We start from the raw sequence: 22,091 nt of genomic DNA, 5'->3' as shown, positions 1-22,091 counted from the left end.
TGGTTTTGGCTATTTGGGCTCTTCTTTTGGTTCCAAATGAAACAATATTATTTTTTCTATATCTGTGAAATATGATGTTCGTATTTAATGAGTGTTATGTTGAATCTGTAAATCACTTTGGGCACTATTGGCATGTTAACGATCTTATTCTACCAATCCTTAGGCATGAGATGTTTTTTCATTTGTTTTATCTACAGTTTCATTCATCAGTGTGTTATTGTACTCCTTGTAGAAATCTTTCTCTTCCTTGGTTAACAATATTCCTCGGTAATTTCTTGTCTTTGTAGATAGTGTAAATGGTATTGAGCCCTTTATTTGACTCTCAACTTGAAGATTATTAGTATTAATAGAAGGTAATTAGCATTAATAGAAATGCTACTTATTTGTGTACATTAATTTTGTAACTGGACACTGCTGAATTTGTTTATCAATTCTAGGAGTCTTTTGGTGGAGATCTTAGGGTTTTTCTAGATACAAGATCACGTCTTCAGCAAACAGGGATTGTTTGACTTCGTCTTTCCCGATTTGAATGTCCTTTATTTATTTCTATTGCCTGATTGCTCATAATACTTCCAGTATTATTTTGAATAGAAGTGGTAACAATGGTCACTCTTGTCTTGGTTCAGTTCTTAGAGAGAATACTTTCCAATTTTCCCCATTCAGTATGATGTTGACTATGGGTTTTCATATATGGCTTTTATAATTTTAAGGTATATTCACTAGTATGAATCACTAGTAGCTGTTGTTCATTTTGACCATTTGACTTCTAAACTTTATAATAGAGGATCGAAATATTTACATAGCACCATTGCAGTGGTGATATATTTTGATGTTTGATTATGAATTTAGCTCTACTTTTGAGTTTTATACTTTTATGTGCTTTCATTATAGTAATTTTCATCCTGTCATTTCCAGTTATGGCACTCTCTTAAAGTATTTCTTATAAGGTCAGTCTAGTGGTGATGGGTTCCCTCAGCTTTTGTTTGTCCCAGAAGGTTTTTATTTTTCTTTTAGTTCTGAAGGACAGCTTTTACTGGATATAGTATTTAGGGAATACCACTTTGGAGTTTTTATATTCTTTCAGTTTGAATATATCATCATAATCCTCTCCTAGCCTGTAATTTTCTACAAATTTTCTGATAGTCTAAGGTCTATTCCCTTATAATTGACTTGATATATTTATCCTGCAGTTTTTAGAATTCTCTCTTTGTCTTTGACCTTTTTCAGATTGTTAATAACGTGCTTCAGAGAAAATATTTTTTTTTAATTATTTTTTTTATTTTGGCATATTATGGGGGTACAGATTTTAAGGTTTCAATAAATGCCCATTTCCCCCCCTCCCCCCAAAAGTCTGAGTCTCCATCATGACCATCCCCCAGATGGTGCACATCTCACTCACTATGTATGTATATACCCGCCCCCCTCCCCCCTCCCACCTGCCCAATACCCTATTAGTGTAGCACCTATGTGTCCACTTAGGTGCTACTCAGTTAATACCAGTTTTCTGGAGAATATATCTGGTGCTTGTTTTTCCATTCTTGGGATACTTCACTTAGTAGTATGGGTTCCAGCTCTAACCAGGAAAATATAAGATGTGCTATATCACCATTGTTTCTAAGAGCTGAATAGTACTCCATGGTGTACATATACCACATTTTATTAATCCATTCTTGGATTGATGGGCACTTGGGCTGTTTCCACAGCCTTGCAATTATGAATTGTGCTGCTATAAACATTCGAGTGCAGGTGTCTTTTTTGTAGAGTGTCACTGGATCATTTGGGTAGATGCCCAGCAATGGGATTCCTGGATCAAATGGTAGATTCACATGTATCGCTTTAAGGTATCTCCATATTGCTTTCCACAGAGGTTGAACTAGTTTGCAGTCCCACCAGCAGTGTAGGAGTGTTCTTCTCTCTCCGCAACCACGCCAGCATTTATTGTTTGGAGATTTTTTGATAAAGGCCATTCTCACTGGGGTTAAGTGATATCTCATTGTGGTTTTGATTTGCATTTCCCTGATGATTAGAGATGTTGAGCATTTCTTAATATGTTTGTTGGCCATTCTTCTGTCTTCTTTAGAAAAATTTCTGTTCAAGTCCTTTGCCCACTTTTTAATGGGGTTATTTGATTTTTTCTTCCTAATTTTCGTGAGTTCTAAGTATATTCTAGTTATCAGTCCCTTATCGGATGCATAGGATGCAAAAATTTTCTCCCATTCTGTAGGTTGTCTGTTTACTTTCATGACTATTTCTTTGGTTGTGCAAAATCTTTGTAGTTTGATCATGTCCCATTTATTTATTTTTGTTGCTGCTGTGATTGCCTTTGGGGACTTCTTCATAAACTCTTTGCCCAGGCCGATGTCGAGGAGAGTGTTTCCAACTTTTTCCTCTAGAGTTCTAATAGTTTCATATCTTAGGTTTAAGTCTGTTATCCAGCGTGAGTTGGTTTTTGTGAGAGGTGAAAGGTGTGGGTCCTGTTTTAGCCTTCTACAGGTGGCTATCCAGTTTTCCCAGCACCATTTATTGAAGAGGGATTCTTTTCCCCAGCGTATGTTTTTGTCTGCTTTGTCAAAGATGAGATGGCTATATAAGGATGGTTTTATATCAGGATTCTCACATCTGTTCCACTGGTCAATATTCCTGTTTTTGTGCCAATACCATATTGTTTTAATTACTACAGCTTTGTAGTATAGTTTGATATCTGGCATATTAATGCCTCCCATTTTGTTTTTGTTGCCTAGAATTGCTCTTGATATTCGGGGTCTTCTTTGGTTCCATACGAAGCGTAAAATTATTTTTTCTATATCTGTGAAGAATGCTGATGGGATTTTAATAGGTATTGCATTGAATCTGTAGATCAGTTTGGGTAGTATACACATTTTGATGATATTGAGTCTGCCGATCCATGAGCATGGTATGGATTTCCATCTGTTTACATCCTCTGCTATTTCCTTCCTCAGTGTTTCATAGTTCTCCCTGTAGAGGTCTTTTACCTCTTTGGTTAAATATATTCCTAGGTACTTTAATTTCTTTGTTGCTATTGTGAAGGGAATTGAGTCTTTGATTTGGTTCTCAATTAGATTGTTGTTGGCGTATATGAATGCCTCTGATTTCTGTGTATTAATTTTGTATCCTGAGACTTGACTAAATACATTGATCAGTTCCAGGAGTTTCTTGGTTGAATCCTTGGGGTTTTCTAGATACAATATCATATCATCAGCAAACAGTGAAAGTTTGATCTCTTCTGCCCCTATTTGGATACCTTTGATTCCATTTTCCTGTCTGATTGCTGTAGCCAAGACTTCCAGCACTATGTTGAACAGAAGTGGAGATAGTGGGCAGCCTTGTCTGGTTCCAGTTCTAAGTGGGAATGATTTCAATCTTTCCCCATTCAGTATGATGTTGGCTATGGGTCTGTCATATATGGCTTGTATCATTTTTAGGTATGTCCCTTCTATGCCTATTTTCTTAAGTGTTCGTATCATGAAAGGGTGTTGAATTTTGTCAAAAGCTTTTTCTGCATCTATTGAAAGAATCATGTGGTCTTTGTTTTTGCTTCTGTTTATGTGGTGAATTGCATTTATAGATTGACGTATGTTGAACCATCCCTGCATCCCTGGGATGAAGCCCACTTGGTCGTGGTGGATTATTTTTTTGATAAGTGTCTGTATTCGGTTAGCTAAGATTTTGTTGAAAATTTTTGCATCTATATTCATTAGGGATATTGGTCTGTAGTTTTCTTTTTTTGTTGCATCCTTTCCTGGTTTTGGTATCAGAGTAATATTCGCTTCATAAAAGGTGTCGGGGAGGTTTCCGTTCTTCTCGATGTTGTGGAATAGTTTCTGCAAGATAGGTACTAGTTCTTCTTTGTAAGTATGGTAAAATTCAGGTGTGAAGCCATCTGGACCGGGACTTTTCTTTTTAGGGAGATTTTTAATTGCTGTTTCTATTTCAGCTGTTGAGATTGGTCTGTTCAGGGAATCTATTTCTTCCTGGTTGAGCCTAGGGAGGCTGTGTGTTTCTAGAAATTTGTCCATTTCCTCCACATTTTCCAGTTTGTGTGCATAAAGATTTTTGTAGTATTCATAAATTGTATCTTGTATCTCTTTGGGATCAGTTGTGATATCTCCTTTTTTACTCCTGATGGAGCTTATTAGAGATTTCTCTTTTCTGCTTTTCGTTAGCTTAGCCAATGGTGTGTCAATTTTGTTTATTTTTTCAAAGAACCAACTTTTTGTTTTATTAATCTCCTGAAAAGCTTTCCTGTTTTCAATTTCGTTTAGTTCTGATTTGATCTTGTTGATTTCACTTCTTCTGCTGGGTTTGGGGTTGGTCTGTTCTTCTTTTTCCAGCTCTTTGAGTCGTTTCATTTGATTGTCTATTTGTGATCTTCTTGCCTTTTGGTTATAGGCATTTATGGAGATAAACTTTCCTCTCAGAACTGCTTTAGCTGTGTCCCAGAGGAGTTGATAACTTGTCTCTCCATTGTCGTTTTCTTCATAGAAGTTTTTTATTTACGTCTTGATTTCTTCATTTACGAAGTAATCATTTAGTAGGAGGTTGTTTAATTTCCACGTTTTTGTGTAGAAATGTGAGTTTCTGTTAGGGTTGATTTCTAGTTTTATTCCACTGTGATCTGAGAAGGTACATGGTATGATTTCTATTTTTTTAAATTTCTTGAGATTTTCTTTGTGTCCTAGGATATGGTCAATCTTAGAGAATGTCCCGTGAGCTGATGAGAAGAACGTATATTCAGTGGATTTTGGGTAGAATGTTCTGTAGATGTCTGTCAGACCCAATTGTTCTAGAGTTTTGTTTAAGTCCATTATTTCTTTATTAATTTTCTGTTTGGAGGATCTGTCTCGTGCCGTCAGTGGGGTGTTGAAATCTCCGGCGATTATGGAGTTGCTATTAATCCATTTGCTTACCTCCAGTAAGGTTTGCTTTATGAATCTGGGTGCACCTACGTTGGGTGCATATATATTTAAAATTGTTATCTCTTCTTGATGGACTGTGCCCTTCACCATTATATAATGACCCTCTTTGTCTTTTACTACTTTTGTTGGTTTAAAAACTAAATCGTCTGAAATTAGAACTGCCACACCCGCCTTCTTTTGGCTTCTATTTGCTTGGAATATTGATCTCCACCCTTTTATTTTTAGTCTATATGCATCCTTGCAGGTTAGATGTGTTTCCTGAAGACAGCATATACTTGGCCTGTATTTTCTTATCCATTCAGCCAGCCTATGTCTTTTGAGTGGAGAGTTTAAGCCATTCACATTTATTGAGAGAACTGATAGGTAAGGTAGATTTCTGATCATTCTGTTGGGTTGGATGTTGTTGCTATGATTTCTGTCTTGAGCCATTGTAATATCTGGCCTTTAATATCTTTGGGTTTTGGTTGTTTATATCCGTGGATTATTATTATGATGTTCCGTGCATAACGCTGTTTTAAGTACTTCTTGTAGGGCTGGTCTTGTCTTGGTGAATTCTCTGAGCCTTTGCTTGTCTGAGAATGTTTTTATTTCTCCTTCATATACGAAGCTTAGTTTTGCAGGGAATAATATTCTAGGCTGGGCATTGTTTTGTTTCAAAAGAGTGAGAATGGGGCCCCAGTCTCTCCTTGCTTGTAAAGTCTCATTAGAGAAGTCTGATGTTATTCGAATTGGCTTTCCCTTGTATGTCACTTGCTTCTTTTGTCTTACAGCTCTTAGAAGGGCCTCTTTAGTTGATACTTTGGTCAGTCTGATAACTGCATGACGTGACGTCTTCCTGTTTGCATTGAATCTCCCAGGGGTCCTCTGAGCTTCTTGAACTTGTATATCGAGGTTTTGAGCAAGGCCTGGGAAATTTTCCTCTATTATATCTTCAAAAAGCTTGTCCAGCCCTTGAGTGTTGTCTTCCTCCCCTTCGGCTAAACCTATGACCCTCACGTTAGGTTTTTTCACATAATCCCACAGCTCTTGTAGGCTTTGGTCTTTTCTTTTGGTTCTCTGCTGTATTTCTGTGACTGATTTATTTAATTGGAAGGTGTTATCTTCAAGCTCTGAGATTCTTTCTTCTGCTTGATCTACCCTGTTCTTGAGACTTTCTACAGTATTTTGTAGTTCTCTGAGTTGATTCTTCATCTCCAGGACTTCGGTTAAAGTTTTCTTCACTGTGTCAATCTCTTTGTTGTACCTTTGTTCCATTTCTTGGAGGTTTTTTGTGTTTTCTTGGTGTTGGTTATTGAGTTGTTGTTGCAGCTGGGTGAGTGTTCTTATGATCCACATACGAAATTCCTCTTCTGTCATATTGGTTGCCTGATTTGGGTCGGTGTCCGTTTCTAGGGGGCTGGTGCTCCTCCTTGGGGGTGTGTTTTCCGTTTGGTTCTTCTTATTTCCTGAGTTCTTTCGCTGATTTCTTCCCATGTCGATCAGTTGTTGTTTCTTTCCTTAGGTTAATGTTTGGGTATTCACACACCTTGTTTAGTTTCTGAGGCGTTAGGTGGTGCCTGTGGGTGAAATTGGACCACTCCCTGTATATTGAGTCAGTGGATGCTGTGGAAAGGCTGTGCAAGATGCCGTCCCTGTCAGTAGGTGGCGTTTGCTTGGAGGAACAGGCTATGGTGTTGATTTTGAGTCCTGTTATCAGCTCTCGTTCTGGGCGGAGCTGGGTTGGATAAGCCTGCCCTCAGGCCGTTAGCAGGGGTCAAAGTTCTGTTCTCAGCTTCCAGGGAAAGCTGTCAGGGTGGGGCTGGAATGGTCCCCCTCAGCCAGAAATTCTGGGTGTGGGGGTGGGGCTGTCTGAGACCCGCAGTCTGCAGCAGGCCTTGCTTCTTTCCACTCTCCCCAACTCTGCAGCTACTCCTGGGCCTCTGCCAGCAGGCCAGACCACAAGCCTGCTGTGATGCCGGCGGGGAGGTTTCCTGCACAGGAACGCCACCTGGGTTGGGCGCACGGCCTCCTCCTGGGAGGAGGGTTGTCCTCTAGGGCGCCGATCCACCCCTGGAGGCACAGAGCCCTCAGTAGGCTGTTCACGTATAACCCTTCTGTGCCCCGGGCAATGCTAGCCCTCGGTGCAGGGGATCTGGTCTGCAGGTCCGACCTCTGGGTCCCAGAGTTCAAACTGTATTCCCACCAGGGAGAGGATTTCCGGTCCTAATTCACCCACAGGGAGCCCAAGCTGGGTCTATGTCTCTCAGCCTCTGAGTAGGCACCCTTTTCCTGGGAACACAGTGCCAGCAGCACCTGGGAGGGCGGGCGGGGTCCCAAACGGTAAGGTCCCGTTCCCTGGAGGTGCCTCCGGCTGGTGGCTGTATTGTCTCTCTTGGCAGCCGCGGGTAGGGTTGGCGGAGGGGAGGAGGAGGCAATATGGCGCCTGCCTTGCGGCTCGGGTCCGTGCACACGGAGGTGCCCGGAGGAAGTTGGGAACCTGGTGCCACGTCTGCTACAGGCTCACCGCTGGCAGGCGGCGGCAGTCTCTGGGCTGGTGTCCGCAGGTCTCTCCACCCGCTGTGGAGCCCACCAGCAGACCCGAATGCAGGGGAGGGCAAACAGCAGATCCACCTACCCTTGCCGCTGGTCTCCGGGCTGCTCCGGTGGTCTCAGCCTCCAGTTCTCCTCCGCAGCCTCCTCCCGTGGAGTCTCCCGAGGTCTCAGGTACCCCTCCTTCCGGCCCTTGTCCGCTGTATGCTCGTCTTCTTGCTTCTTTCCTCTAGTTTCTGCTAGAATCGGTCTTTTCTGCAGAGACCCTCTGTCTGGCGGTGTTATTCGTCCGCCATCTTGCTCCCAGCGAAAATATTTTTGTATTTTATCTCACTGGGAATTCATGAGATTCCTGGACCTGAATGTCCTTATCTTGCCCCTTCTTGGGAATTTTTCAGCTATTATTGTGTTAAATAGTTTTTATATGACTTCCTCCATCTGTTCTCCCTCCGACTATTATAAGGAGAGAGTTTCTTTCATTAATGGTGTCCTATATGTCTTGTAGAATTTCTTCTTTCTCTTTTTTTCTTCTTTCTTTTTTTATTATGATAGTGTTATTTCAAAAATCCTGTCTTCCAGTTCAAAAATAATTTCTTCTGCTTAATCTAATCAATTATATTTTTTTTAGTTCATGACTGAATTCTTCAGCTACAAGATTTCTGCATCTTATGATATTTATCTCTGTTGAATTCTTCATTGAGATCATGAATTGATCTGAATGTTTCCATGATTTTAATTAATTATTTGTCTGAATTCTCTTATATCTTGCTTATTTTGCTTGAAATCATTATTGTAAATTCCTTTTTAAGCATTTTGTAAATATCCTTTCCTTTGTGGGTGGTTACTGGAGACTGACTGTGCTTCTGGGGGTGTAATGTTTCTTTAATTTTTCATGTTTCTTGTGTCCTTATATTAGTTTCTGTATATCTAGTGGATCAGTCACTTTTTTCCCCAATTTTATGGAGTAGCTCTCATAGGGAGAGGCTTTTTCCTGTATATTGTTTGTATGGTATTCATTGCATAGGTTACACTGGCTTTGATTCTGGGTGGATTCAGTATCATGGTCTCCATGCAGCTTCCTCAGTTATAATCCTCATCAGCTATATATGCATTTGTGTCAGTGGCCTATGCTGTGGGTTTTTGAGATGACAGTGGTACAATTTTGATTGTTAGATGCTACTGGGGTGGTTATTGGGCCAGGTGTATGTGGCTGCAGCAGGCCAACAGAGTTGGTGGCAAGCTTTCCAGTGAGATGGGGTCACTGAAAGACTGACTGTCAGAGTGAGCATGCTCATACACAAGCACATGTGGTTGTAGCAGGCCAGCCAGCTATTCAGTGGCTTCTCTACTGGGCAGGTCCAACTGTTCCCCTAGGGAGCTAGGGGGTTGTGTGGGTTTAGATGCCAAAGTCTTGCTTTATCTATTAAGCTTAGGCTCCTGGAAGCCAAGGTTTTGGTGCTGTAGGCAACAATTTGAATGTGATGGAATGGCTGTGGGGCCTCAGGTATCAAAGGAATTGCTGACTATTGGCCCCAGTCCAGGACACACTCTAGTAGTGGATCAGGTTTCAAGATTGTGCCATGCCGTATCAGCTTAGGCCATGGGGGTATAGAAGCATACTTTTAAGAAAGTCTTTAATAGATTGGAATCTTTTTTAGTAGATTAAGTAACACGAGCCAGGGACTTGTTAGTCAGCAGGTGGAGAATTCTGCCAGGACTAGTCCTTCCCTTCAAGGCAGTATATTTCCTTCTGGCCCATTGTGGGTTTAGGAATGCTGCCCAGGAACTAAAGCCTGGACTCAGGTGCTTCAGGAGTCTTCTTGGTACTTGGGCTTTGAATAAACATCAGAAATAGCCAGACATCATTCACTGTGGGCTTTGAAAGAGACCAAGCTGGCTCTAGGTGTGACCTAGTGCTGGTGGCAATGATAGAATGGCCACATCACTCTCCTGCCCCCAAACTCCAGCAACCCAGCAGAGAGAGTGAGGGAAGAGAATGTGAGGGTTTGCCTAGTAACATAGGATATTCTCCTATATCTTACTGAAGTCCACTGAGGCAGTACGACCAGGAGTCTACAAGAGTCAGTATTACTGAGTTTAGGGCGCCCCCAGTGATGATACAGCTGTAGTGACCAAAGACTTAGGTAACAAAGCTCAATTCCCTTTGAATATCTGGAAAGCCATATCAAAAAGGACAGGTTCATATAATCCCAAAGTGTGAAGATTAAAATAAATACCTAACTCTTCAATTCCCAAACATCAATAAGCATCAAGAATATCCAGGAAAGCATGACCTCACAAAACAAACTAAATAAGGTACCAGTGACCAATCCTGGAGTGATGGAGGCATGTCACCCTTCTTAACCCTAGAATATTATATCCTGCAAAAATATCCTTCAAAAATGAAGGAGAAAAAAACACTTTCTCAGACAAACAAAAGCTGACGGATTTCATCAACACCAGACCTGTCCTACAAGAAATGCTAAAAAGGAGTTTTTTGATCTGAAAGAACAGGACATACATGAACAATAAGAAATCTTCTGGAGGTATAAAACTCACTGGTAACATTAAGAACACGAACACAGATTATTCTATTGCTGTAATTGCTGTACATAAACCACTTAGATATTGATTAGGAAGAATAAAAGACAAACTTATCAAAAACAACTACAACAACTTATTGAGAAAGATAGTATAAAAAGACATGGATAGAAGCAACAAAAAATTAAAAAGCAGGATAGGAGGGAGGTAAAGTGCCAAATGCCTGTTACATTTATCTCCATGTGTTTGTTTGTTTGTACGCAGAGTTGTCATATGTTTAAATACTTGGTTATAAACTTTTCTTTGCAAGCTTCATGGTAACTTCAAATAAAAAAAAAAAAAAACCTACAAGAAATACACACACACAAAAACCCAAGAGATTAAAACACACTAGTAGGCAAAAATCACTTTTAACAAAGAGAGATAAGAAGTAAGAAAGAAAGGACTGCAAAGTAACCAGAATTCAAATAACAACATGGTAGTAGGAAGGCCTTACCTATCAATAATAACAGTGACTGTGAAGGAACTAAACTCTCTCATCAAAAGACATGGAGTGGCTGAATGGATTAAAAAAACAAGAACCAACTATATGTTGTCTGTAAGAAACACACTTCACCTATAAAAGCACACATGGACTGAAAATAAAGCGATAAAAAAAGATATTCCATGCAAATGGAAACCAAAATCAGGAAGAGCTATATTCCTATCATATAAAATAAATTTCAAGAAAATACTGTGGAAAGAGACAATGAAGGTTATTATATAATGATAAGGGGGTTAATTCAGCAAGAGGATATAATAATTCTGGAAGATGGGAGGGGGATGAGGGGATGGGTATATACATACATACATAATGAGTGCGAGACACACCATCAGGGGGATGGAAAAGCTTGAAGCTCTGACTAGGGGCAGGGAAGGGGAGAAAGGCAACACACATAGCCTAAACATTTGTACACCCATAATATGCTGAAATAAAGTAAAATAAAATGAAAAAAAATACACAACGCATTCCAAATAAATTACATAGTTCACTGGAAAATGAAGAAAATATTCTAAATATATATAAACCCAGAACTGGAGCACTCAGATATATAAAGGAAATATTATCAGAGGTAAAGAGAGAGATAAACCCCAATACATTAATATTTGAGATATGAACACTCCACTTTCAACATTGGAAAGACCATCCAGTCATAAAATCAACAAAGAGACATTCAACTTAATCCACATGACAGACCAAATGGATATAGATATTTAGAGAACATCTCAAACCAAACCAGAACATATCTAGACCAAATAGATATTTACAGAACATCTCATCCAACAGCTGCAGTATACATGTTTTCCTCCTCAGCCTATGGATGATTCTCAAGGATAGATCATATCTTAGGCCATAAAACAAGTCTTAAAAAATTCAGAAAAACTGAAATCATACCAAGTATTTTCTCTGACCACAATGGAATAAAACTAGAAATCAATAACAAGATGAGCATTAAAAAATATACAAACACATGAAAATTAAGCAATATACTCATGAATGGTCAGTGGGTCAATGAAGAGATTAAGATGAAAATCTAAAAGCAATTCCCAAAACAAATGAAAATGAAAACACAATATATCAAAACTATGGGATATAGCAAAAGCAGCAAGAAGAGGAAAGATAATAGTAATAAGTGCCTACATAAAAAAGTAGAAAAATATTCAAATAAACAACCTAATAATGCATCTCAAAGAACTAAAAAAAGCAAGAGCCAACAAAACCCAAAATTAATAGAAATAAATGATAAATTAGAGCAGAAATAAGAAAAATTGAAACCAGAAAAAAAAAAACAATACAAAATATCAATGAAATGTAAAGTTGGTTTCTTGGAAAGACAAAGAAAATTGACACATCTTTAGCTAGAGTAACTACGATAAAAGGAGAAAACCCAAATGAATAAAATCAGAGATTAAAAAAAAAGGAGACATTACAACTGATATTTCAGAAATCCAAAGGATCATTAGAGACCACTATGTGTAACTACATGCCAATAAACTGTAAAACCTAGAAGAAATGGATAAATTCCTAGACACATACAACCTAACAAGATTGACATGGGAAGAAATCCAAAACCTGAATAATTTAATAACAAGTTGATAGAAGCAGTAATAAAACGTCTCTCCTCAAAGAAAAGCCCAGTTCCCAATGCTTCACTGCTGAATTTCACCAATCATTGAAAGAACTAATACCAATCCTGCTTAAACTATTATAAAATATCAAGGAGGAAGAAATACTCCCAAACTCATTGTACAAGGCCTGTAAGACCCCAATACCAAAACCAATCAAATATAAAACAATAAAAGAAAACTATAGGCCAGTATCTCTTATGAACGTAGATACAAAAATCCTCCACAAAATAATACCAAATCAAATTCAACAACGCATTAAAAAAGATTATTCATCATGATCAAGTGGAATTCATCCCAGGGATGTAAGGATGTTTCAACATATGCAAAATATTCAATGTGATATGTTACATCTACAAACCAAAGAACAAAAACCATATGATCATTTCAATTGATGCTGATAAAGCATTCAAGAAAATTCACCATCCTTTCATGATAAAAACGCTCAAAAAACTGGGTATAGAAAAAACTTATCTCAACATGGTAAAAGCCATATAAGGCCCTGAATAGGGAAAACCTGAAAGCCTTTCCTGTAAGATCTGGAACAAAAACAAAGTTGCTCACATTCACCACTGTTAACATAATACTGGAAGTTTTAGACAGCAATCAGATAGGAGAAAGAACTATAAGTCATCCAAATTGGAAACGAAGAAGTCAAATTATACTTGTTTACACATGATATGATCTTATATAGAGAGAACCCTCAAGATTCAAAAAAAACTATTATTACTGATAAACAAATGCAGTAAAGTTGTATAATACAAAATCAGTAAACAAAATCAGTAGCATTTATATATGCCAATAGCAAGCTATCTGAAAAAGAAACCAAGAAAATCATCCCATTTACAATAGCTACAAATAAAATGAAATAAATATATAGGATTAAACTTAAGCAAGGAAGTGAAAGATCTCTACAATGGGAACTATAAAACATTGATGAAAGAAATTGAAGAGGATACAAAAAGGTTGAAAGATATTCCATGCTCATGAATTGGAAGAATCAATATTGTTAAAATGCCCATACCACCCAAAGCAATCTACAGATTCAATGCAATCCCCATCAAAATACCAATGATATTCCTCATAGAAATAAAAAAAAAATCCTAAAATTTATGTGAAACCACAAAAGACCCAGAATAGCCAAAGCCATCCTGATCAAAAATAACAAAACCAAAGGAATCACATTACCTGACTTCAAATTATATTACAGGGCTATAGTAAATAAGACAGCATGGTACGGGCATTAAAACAGATATATAGACCAAGGGAAAATAATAGAGAATCCAGAAATAAATCCACACATCTAGAGTGAACTTTTCTTTGATGGAGTTGCCAAGGACATACAGTGGGGAATGGACAATCTCTTCAATAAATAGTGCTGGGAAAACCAGATATTCATATGCAGAAGAATAAAACTAGACCCTTATCTTTCACCACATATAAAAAAACAAATCAAAATAGATAAAAGACTTTAATCTATGACCTGAAATCATTGAACTACTAAAAGAAAGCATTGGAGAAATGCTTCAGGACACTGGTCTGGGCAAGGACTTGTTAAGTAATACCCCCAAAACACACACAGCCAAATCACAATTGGACAAATGGGACCACATCAAGCTAATAAGCTTCTGCATAGTTATGTAAATAATAACAAAATGAAGAAACAACCCACAGAATTGGAGAAAATAATTACAAACTACCTAATCCCTCTGACAAGGTATTAGAATATTTAAGAAGTTATAGCAACTGAATAGGGAAAAAAAATCAATAATCTGATTAAAAAATGAGCAAAGCATCTGAATAGACATTTCTCAAAAGAAGACAAATGGCCGACAGTTATACAAAAAATGCACATCATTAGTCATTAGAGACATGCAAACCAAAACTACAATGATATATCATTTCAACCCATTTAAAGTGGCTTTTATCAAAAACAAAGGCAATTACAAATTCTGACTAGGATGTGGAGAAAGGTGAACCCTCATACATTATTGGTGTGGATGTAAATTAGTGCAACAACTATGGAGAACAGTATGGAGGTTCCTCAATAAACTAAAAATAGAACTATCATAGGACCCAGTAGCCCCACTGCTAGGTATGTATCCAAATGAGGGGAATTCAATATATTGAAATGATATCTGCATTTCCATGTTTATTACAGTACTATTTACAATAGCCAAGATTTGGAATCAACCTAAGTGTCCATCAATAGATGCATGGATAAAAGAATTGTGGTACATATATACAATGTAATATTATAATATATAGCCACAAAAATAATGAAATTCTGTCATTTGCAACAACATGGATGGAAAATTATATTAAGTGAAATAATCCAAGCACAGAAAGACAAATCTCACATGTTCTTACTCATATGCATGATCTAAATATCAAAAACAATTGATCTCATGGAGACGGAGAGTAGAATGATGGTTACCAGAGGTTGAGAAGGTAGCAGGAAGGGGGGGATTACATGGACATAGTTATTGCATGCAAAAATGTAATTAGATATTTAGAGAGAATTAACAATATTTGTTAGCACAATAAAGTGATTATAATCAACAATAAGTTATGGTATACTTTAAAGTAACGAAAAGAGTGGAACTGGAATGTTCCTAACACAAAGAAATGATAAATGCCTGAGGTGATGGATGCCCCAATTACCCTGATTTGATTAATTCATATTGTATGCCTGTATCAAAACATCAGATGTACCTTATAAAAATTTACAGACTAGAGACTAAATTTTACTCAAGGATTTCCCAGGACAAACTGGGTCCCCTTTAACCTTAAAAGGCTCCTTTTAAAATAATTCTCACTACTTCCACCACTACAGCGAAGCTTCTGGGAATCCCATCCTAGAGTCATCTGTCCTAGAGTCATCTTTCAGGGCTCAAATCTACAGGCTCTCCAGAACCTGCTCTTGCTTATGGTGAACTCCCCAGAACTATTTTTCTATCACAGATATCTGGCTCCGATAATATCCTGTGGCATATATGACTACTTATCTTGCTTTGCCTCCCCTTTATACTTATCCTGTCACTTTATGAATGCCTCCACAGCCCAGCTTACATACCAGACTGGTCATTCCTTCATCTATGCTGGGAGCCCTAGTAATAATCTTAATTTCCATCCCCCACTATGGGCGTTCTGTGTCATCACTAACTGCCTATAGTCCAAGAGGCTCTCTGCTTTCCAAAAACTGTGAACTCTTCTCATCATGTGTGATCTTAGGTTTCTTGGCTAATGCCCTTAGCAACCCTGCTTTTAGCTCTAATTTCTGAACCCTACATTCCCCACTATCTAGTGACATTCATATGAAACCAATTTCAGGTCCTAGCTATTTCTCTCCAGTGAAACCCCCATCCCACTTCTAACCTACCTTTCAAGACCCTCAGTTTTCAATCCCTCCCCCTTAACAACCCAAATGAACTCAATCAAGTAGGGACATCCATCATCCCTGAGTCAGCAGGAAGTAGTTACAGAAGAAATGAGACCTCCATCCATGATCCCCAGTTTCCTGAGTTCATTTTTTTAACAGAAATTTAATTTAACCAAAAGAAGGGGGAATGAAAGGACGGTGGGTCTTGTGAGCAAAATGTATGAGATCTCTGCTCTTTCTCTGCTATCTCTCTGCTCTCTCCCTCCCTCTGCACCTAGCTAGCAGGTACACTGAAGAGCTCTGAACATCTCAAAAGAGCCCCCCAAAACAAAAGGAAATGTAAAGTTTCAACAGTTGCTAGACCTATTGACTAAAACTGCCTTTTTAGCATGTGTTTCTATAGCCTGGAGTAATTCCTAAGAAGTTCCTGAATGACAGTATGCGGGACAATTTCCAGACATCAAACCCAGCCCCAAATCATATCTTGAGGGCAAGATCACTTTATCCCTAAAGCAAAGGGAACAGATGCAGAAGTTTCACACAACAGATTCCATTATCTGCTTGCAGTTAAGAAGAAAAGGACCAGATATGACAATTCACAACAATTAACTATTTTTTTCTTTGTTCCCATGAAAGCAGCAAGCCACTTGGCCTGGCTGCTGGTGTCTCCCCTCCCTTTCTTTGGGATGCCACACTGTCTCTCTGCTCTCCCCCACCGTTCTCTGTCTCTCTCTCCCCCTCCCATTCTCTCTGTCCTTCTAAAGGATAAAATAAATCTTACTTTTATATATCTTGAAAAATATGCAACTATTATTTGGCCATAAAACTTTTTTAAAAAATTAAGAAAAAAGAATGCGTCTTGCATGAAAATAGGTTATCTGTTTTGATACTGCTTTATCACTAACATCTAGAAGAGTGCCTGGCACACAATACATTCTCAATGTTTGTGGAATTAATTATTATTAAATTCTAAGTCTTACTCATCCAATCTTACTTTCTATGGGATATCAATGTATACATGACAGTAGTTCTTTTTTCCAGGCAAACCTCACTTGAAAATCAGAAAGGGGTCAAGTAGAGAGGAATTGGGAGTCTTGTCCAACAGTGCAACACTGGGAAAAGATATTCAGTGTCATATATCAGTAAATTTGCTAGGTGATGCAAAATCCTAAAGCCCCAGTTGGTAGAACGAGGGGCATTATCCCAATTCCTGTCAATTTCTTAAAATGAAACAGCACTGTTACCTTTGATTTTGTGCTGGGAGGTGTTCTTGACCCATAAATAGATCATCTGCATTTTATTCAGTATCTTCAAGCACAATGAGGAGATAGATTCCTGCATTTGTTTTAGCAAATAAGTTCAGCATAATGTTACATAATGTTAATATTGTGACATCTACCTATGTTCTTATGCAATCATTTATTTATGATCAATTTCAAATATATATACATATGATTTCATATCTAAATATTGAGGCATACAGGAAGCATGATCATAATACACTGGTAAAATATGTGTTCTTTTTTTGAAAAGATACAGTTGAAATAGAGAAAAGAAAGAATACTTGAGCAAGGTGTCCTTGGGGAAGCAAAGATGCAGAATTAGTAGATAACTAGGACAAAAAGAAAATGATAGTTGAGCCAAGGTCTCAGATGACAGCCATAATACTGGACTATGCATATTCACAGCATGGGTCATGATACAGAGCTGTTCCTAAATATATTGCATACTTATAATTCAATTACATAGGAATGGATTTGGATTTTTAAATTCCTAAAACAATATAACAACATAACTTTAATACGTAGGCTTTAATATTTATTTTAGAACTAATTGTGCCTTATTCTGTTACAGTGTATGTTTGTAGTTTAGTCCGTTCTATATTTATTCCCTGTAATTTTTGTAGGAAATAGAATGGCTTAAAGGCCCTTCCTTTGCCCCAGGTGTCAGAGCCAATCTTGTGCTAGTGTGATAATTCTCCACATTGACTACAGTTTCCAAAAACAAACAAACAAACAAACAAAAAAAACCCACAAAAAACTCGAGTTATATTCAGGGGATGACAGGCTTATGCTAACTTGTTGGGATGCTTTTCTCCTTCTCCCCAGTCTTGCTGAAGAAGAGAGGCATTAGAAAGGTAGAGCATCATAAAGCTCCTTCTCTAACTGTCCTCTATTAAGACAGGGAGATTTAGAATGAGTAATGAGAGGACAATAAATCATCATGTTTCAATTAGTAAAATTCTCAAATTTACCCCTTCCTTTCTGCCTAAGATATCCTTGGCACACCAATAAAACCATTTATTGTGTTTATTTTAAGAAAATATTAACTTTTTACTGAAACCATAGGATAATTAACAGAAGATATTTTTAGGAAATGAAAAATGTCAGGAATAAAAAGAGAAATATATTTTTTAAAAATATCATTCAATGACACTTTACATTTGACATTTTATCCAGCATTTTATTTTCTGGCATCTATTTCATAGTAAATATTCTTATACTAGAAAATCAATTCACAGATCCTCAAATAATTTTGTTAGAATGTCACAGTGGGTAATTTAAATTTTTCTACAAAAGAATTAAATACATGTATTAACCTCCAAATTTAGCAGTTCTTAAAATTGTTGTTCATGTTGAGGAGAGATAATTTGACCACCTGGTGAATTTAAAAGTATAAACTCTATATTACTTTGAAAGTTCTATTAGTTTTACCTAATGCAACTTGTAATCCCAACAATTATATAGCATTTCCCTGGATAATCACAAAAAAGTGGTGAAAATTCACAGATACATGCTTCTTTTTTCTTAAGAAGTCTATATCATAAACAATCTAATATTATTTTATGATTTCACAACATCTTCTGCATATTTACATTTCAGCAAGAGTTAGTTCCTATAAGGCATCATTTTGCAGAGTTGATTTGTCTTTTGCCATAATGTTGATATGCTGCTTTTTCTTTTTATATTCTGTTTTGATTTATGGAAGCAAGAAACTGTCAGAGACATATATTGGAAAAACTTATATCAAGAAGCAAATTTGCCAGTCCTTCTCTACACTTATGTAGAGACATCGTATGCTAAATATCCAGGTTTCCAAATTAATTAGCATAGCTTCATGTGGAACTGCCATATGATTTAAAACATATAAAAATACTTCTTTTTCTATAGCACTTCTGCAGTTTAATTACATTGCCAAGATTATCAACTGTATCTAAATCATGTTGGAAACATAAAAATGTCTGATAGTGAAAAAGCAAAAACAAAGAGGTAAACATCCAGTAGGTTAAGTCACATTTGATAACATTAGGTGACAGATATAATTTTCTTCCACTCAAAGGTAAAATCAAATATTTTTATGAACTATACCCAAATTATACTATATTACTTCTCATTCCATTTTAATGTCCTGAAATATCTGACATGTTCCACTTAGTACTTCAACATCTCATAGCATTGTATTACTTGTTTTAAAAGGAACATTTTTATGCTTGCAAATTAGCTATGAAAGGAATTACAACTTGAAATGAAACTCAAAATGCCAAAGAAAGCTGTTCCTCTTCCTCACATAAAGATAACATAGTTTGAAGAGTCAATATAGCAACTATGCACTATGGAGCAAATAAGGATGTACTGAGCAGTCAGAGCTTTTATTTTGTCAAAGTTGGCCTAACTCACAAAGTCAGAAAGAATTCTGTATGATTTATTACACTTGCACAAAGAATCTCAATTATTTGAACATCTAAGCCAGAAAGGATATTTACAGAAAATTAATTATTATAATAAGCACTTCTGAGAACACAAACAGAACACTTAGTGGAATAAGAATGGAATAGGAGAAGTAAACTCAAAATCCAAAATAAAAAAATAATTCCATTAATTATCCAAACACATGTACTGTTATTGTTTTCTTTTATAGACTTGGAGGAAAGGGCTTCTTGAGAACCCAGATTGGCTGAATACAGATCCAGAGATTATTATAGCATTCTGTATTTAAACACTAAATGAGATTCTTAGAGGATAAGTCAACCTAAGCTATGGCTTTCAGTCATGCAAGCAAAAACTCCTACCTTGCTGTAGAATTTTCTATATTGTCATCAGCCATCATCTCCAAATCTTGTGAGCGTTTCTCACAAGCCTCTTTGAATAAATTCTCTTCTGGAACTGCTTTAAGAGTATCTTCATTTGCTTGAAGATGTTCTATCAGGTTTTGTTGGTGCCAATTCTGAAGGACTCTTTGATGGGCAGGGGCTGGTCCTGGCACTGGTGCCAGTATATTGTGGTGGACAGGACTGTTGCTTTTCCTCAGTCCGTTTCTGTCCCGAGAGTGGTTCTTCAACCTGCCCTGAACCGGGGTCCCTCTATGCTCATATCCTTCCTGCTGAAGGCAGCTTACAGTGTTGGGCGAACCTTGAGAAGGATGACTAAACCACCTCCAGCGTAGCCTTAGGATCTGTTTCACATCAAACTCTTTCTTGCCTGACACAGACATTGTTGCAGGAGGAAAGACAAAAAAGCCTTCTCTCACAGAAAGGAAATGGAGCCTTTGTTATCTCTTGTTTCTCTGCCTCTTCTGTAGGGCTAACAAAAGCACAAGTGCTAGAGAGAGAGAGTGAGAGAGAGAGAGCGTGAGCAGTCTTTCTTGCTTTCTCTCCCCTCCCCCGCTGCCTATGATACACTGAATACTTTAGCCTTCTAGCTGAAGCAGAAAGCTGCAGCTAACAGTGTAGGTGGGAAATGGTGCTGACAGGATGATGAGGTCAGACCTTAAACAAGTAAATCAGCTTAGCACAGGAAAACAGCTACCACAACACACTCCAGCTGTTAGATCTGTACGCGCTCACAGCCTTCCCTCCTGGACTTGCAAATATCTAACCCAGCCTCTTTGGTACCGAAGTACAGTAGCTGAAGCTTAAACCCAGGCAAGTGAGCAAAAGCAAAGTGTTTAAACTCACTTCTTTCTAGCTTCCTTCCACTCGCTCCTCCCCTGCCGGATTCATTTCTCAGTAGCCCATTTCTAAAAATGTGCCACTTTGTCCTAGAAAAATTTGTGACAGGAATTCATTATGATCTATTTTGAGATTCTTTTTATGGAAATTTTTAAAGTGGTTCATTAAGGGAAAGCATCTTTTCATCAATCCTCTCGTGCATGTTTGTAGTTATTATTTACAAAACTCATCTGGAAATGTGAATGTCTCTATATAAACATTTACCTGACAACCTGAACAATTTCAGAAAAATAAAAAGTGTTGATTTTCCATGAATACACACACAGACACTTCCCCCAACTTCGAGATGTAGAAAAAGTATTTTAAGCCTACATATGAAGGAAGAAAATAGTGTTTTTCTAAGCTGGTTAGGTTAAAAAAAAGTCTTCTCTCAGTGACCAAAGCTTGAAAATGAATAGTCCATTCTGGCTACATGTCTGTATAAACAACCCCTTATCATGCCCTTTATGTTCAAAGGCAATGCTAAAGGTTTATTTTCTTTGGTTAAAAGCCCTTATGAGAGGATGCAACAGAGCATGTTTTGAATTAAATCCAAACAACCACACTGCTCAGTAATAACCATGCCCAAAGTACTTTGAGATCTGAATCAGAATCACTACTTTGTACAGGAGTAACCGTTTATACAACAGTCATGCATCAAGAATGCATTTACCAATGTCATTTTAAAATTTAGTTTGAACTTTATCCAGCTCTTATGTCATGCATACAGATGATAAGGAAGAAATTATACTAGTGTATCCTTAGAAAGAATATTGAAATTGTAAGGTTTGGGTTTTAGTTTTGGGTTTATGGTTAATAACCTCTGTGACCTTGAATAAATCGCTTTACTCCTCTGCATGTCAATTTTTTCATATATAATATAGAGAGGCTGAGCAGATTTCTAAGTTTCCACCAGCACTGATATGCAATGGATTTGAAAAGAACATAGAAACAGAATGAAATGAATATGTCTTTCTAAGTTCTGGTAAGCATTTTATCTGCAGTTTTCTTTAAATCTAATTATACCTTTCCCTTTCCCCTCTTGGTTTTTATTTGTTTGTTTGTTTGCTTTTTGTAGGTGTGGTGGTTAATTATATGTGTCAACCTGACTGACCAGAGGTGCCAGAATATTGGGTTACACATTATTCTGGGGGTTTCTGTAAGAGTGTTTTTGGATGAGCTTAACGTTTAAATTGAAAGACTGAGTAAATCAGATTATCCTCCCTAACTTGGTGGGACTCATCTAATCAGTTGAAGGCCTAAATAGAACAGAAGCCTGATCTTCCCTTAAATAAGAGAGAATTTCTCCAGCCTAACTGCCTTCAAACTGGAGCATGTTTTTATGTTTTGTTTTGTTTTTTTTTTTTTTCATGCCTTGAGACTTGAACTGAAACGTTGGCTCTTCCTGGTTCTCAAGCCTGCCGGCATTTGGGCTGGAACTGCACCCTTGGCTCTCCTGCATCTCCAGTGTGCCAACTGCAGATCCTGGGACTTGTCAGCCTCCATAATCATGAGCACAAATTCCTTTTTTTTTTTTTTTTTTTTTTTT

General features: G+C 37.5%; 1 protein-coding gene across 2 annotated transcripts in view; it reads right to left on the bottom strand.

Annotated features, from left to right (window-relative positions):
• KLHL4 (kelch like family member 4) overlaps positions 1 to 20,308 on the bottom strand; it is a 138,766-nt gene extending 118,458 nt beyond the window's left edge. For both annotated transcript variants that reach the window (XM_012784554.2, XM_012784551.2), the window contains exon 1: positions 19,625 to 20,308. In XM_012784554.2, coding sequence (XP_012640008.1) covers positions 19,625 to 20,046 — 422 coding nt within the window. In that variant the 5' untranslated portion in view covers positions 20,047 to 20,308. The remainder of the gene's footprint in view (positions 1 to 19,624) is intronic.
• Between the last annotated feature and the right edge of the window lie 1,783 nt (positions 20,309 to 22,091).

Source organism: Microcebus murinus, chromosome X (assembly GCF_040939455.1).
Source record: "Microcebus murinus isolate Inina chromosome X, M.murinus_Inina_mat1.0, whole genome shotgun sequence".
NCBI classification, from domain to species: Eukaryota; Metazoa; Chordata; class Mammalia; order Primates; family Cheirogaleidae; genus Microcebus; species Microcebus murinus.
The sequence above is the reverse complement of the archived record's forward strand: the minus strand, read 5'-3'. Positions and strand labels throughout refer to the sequence as shown.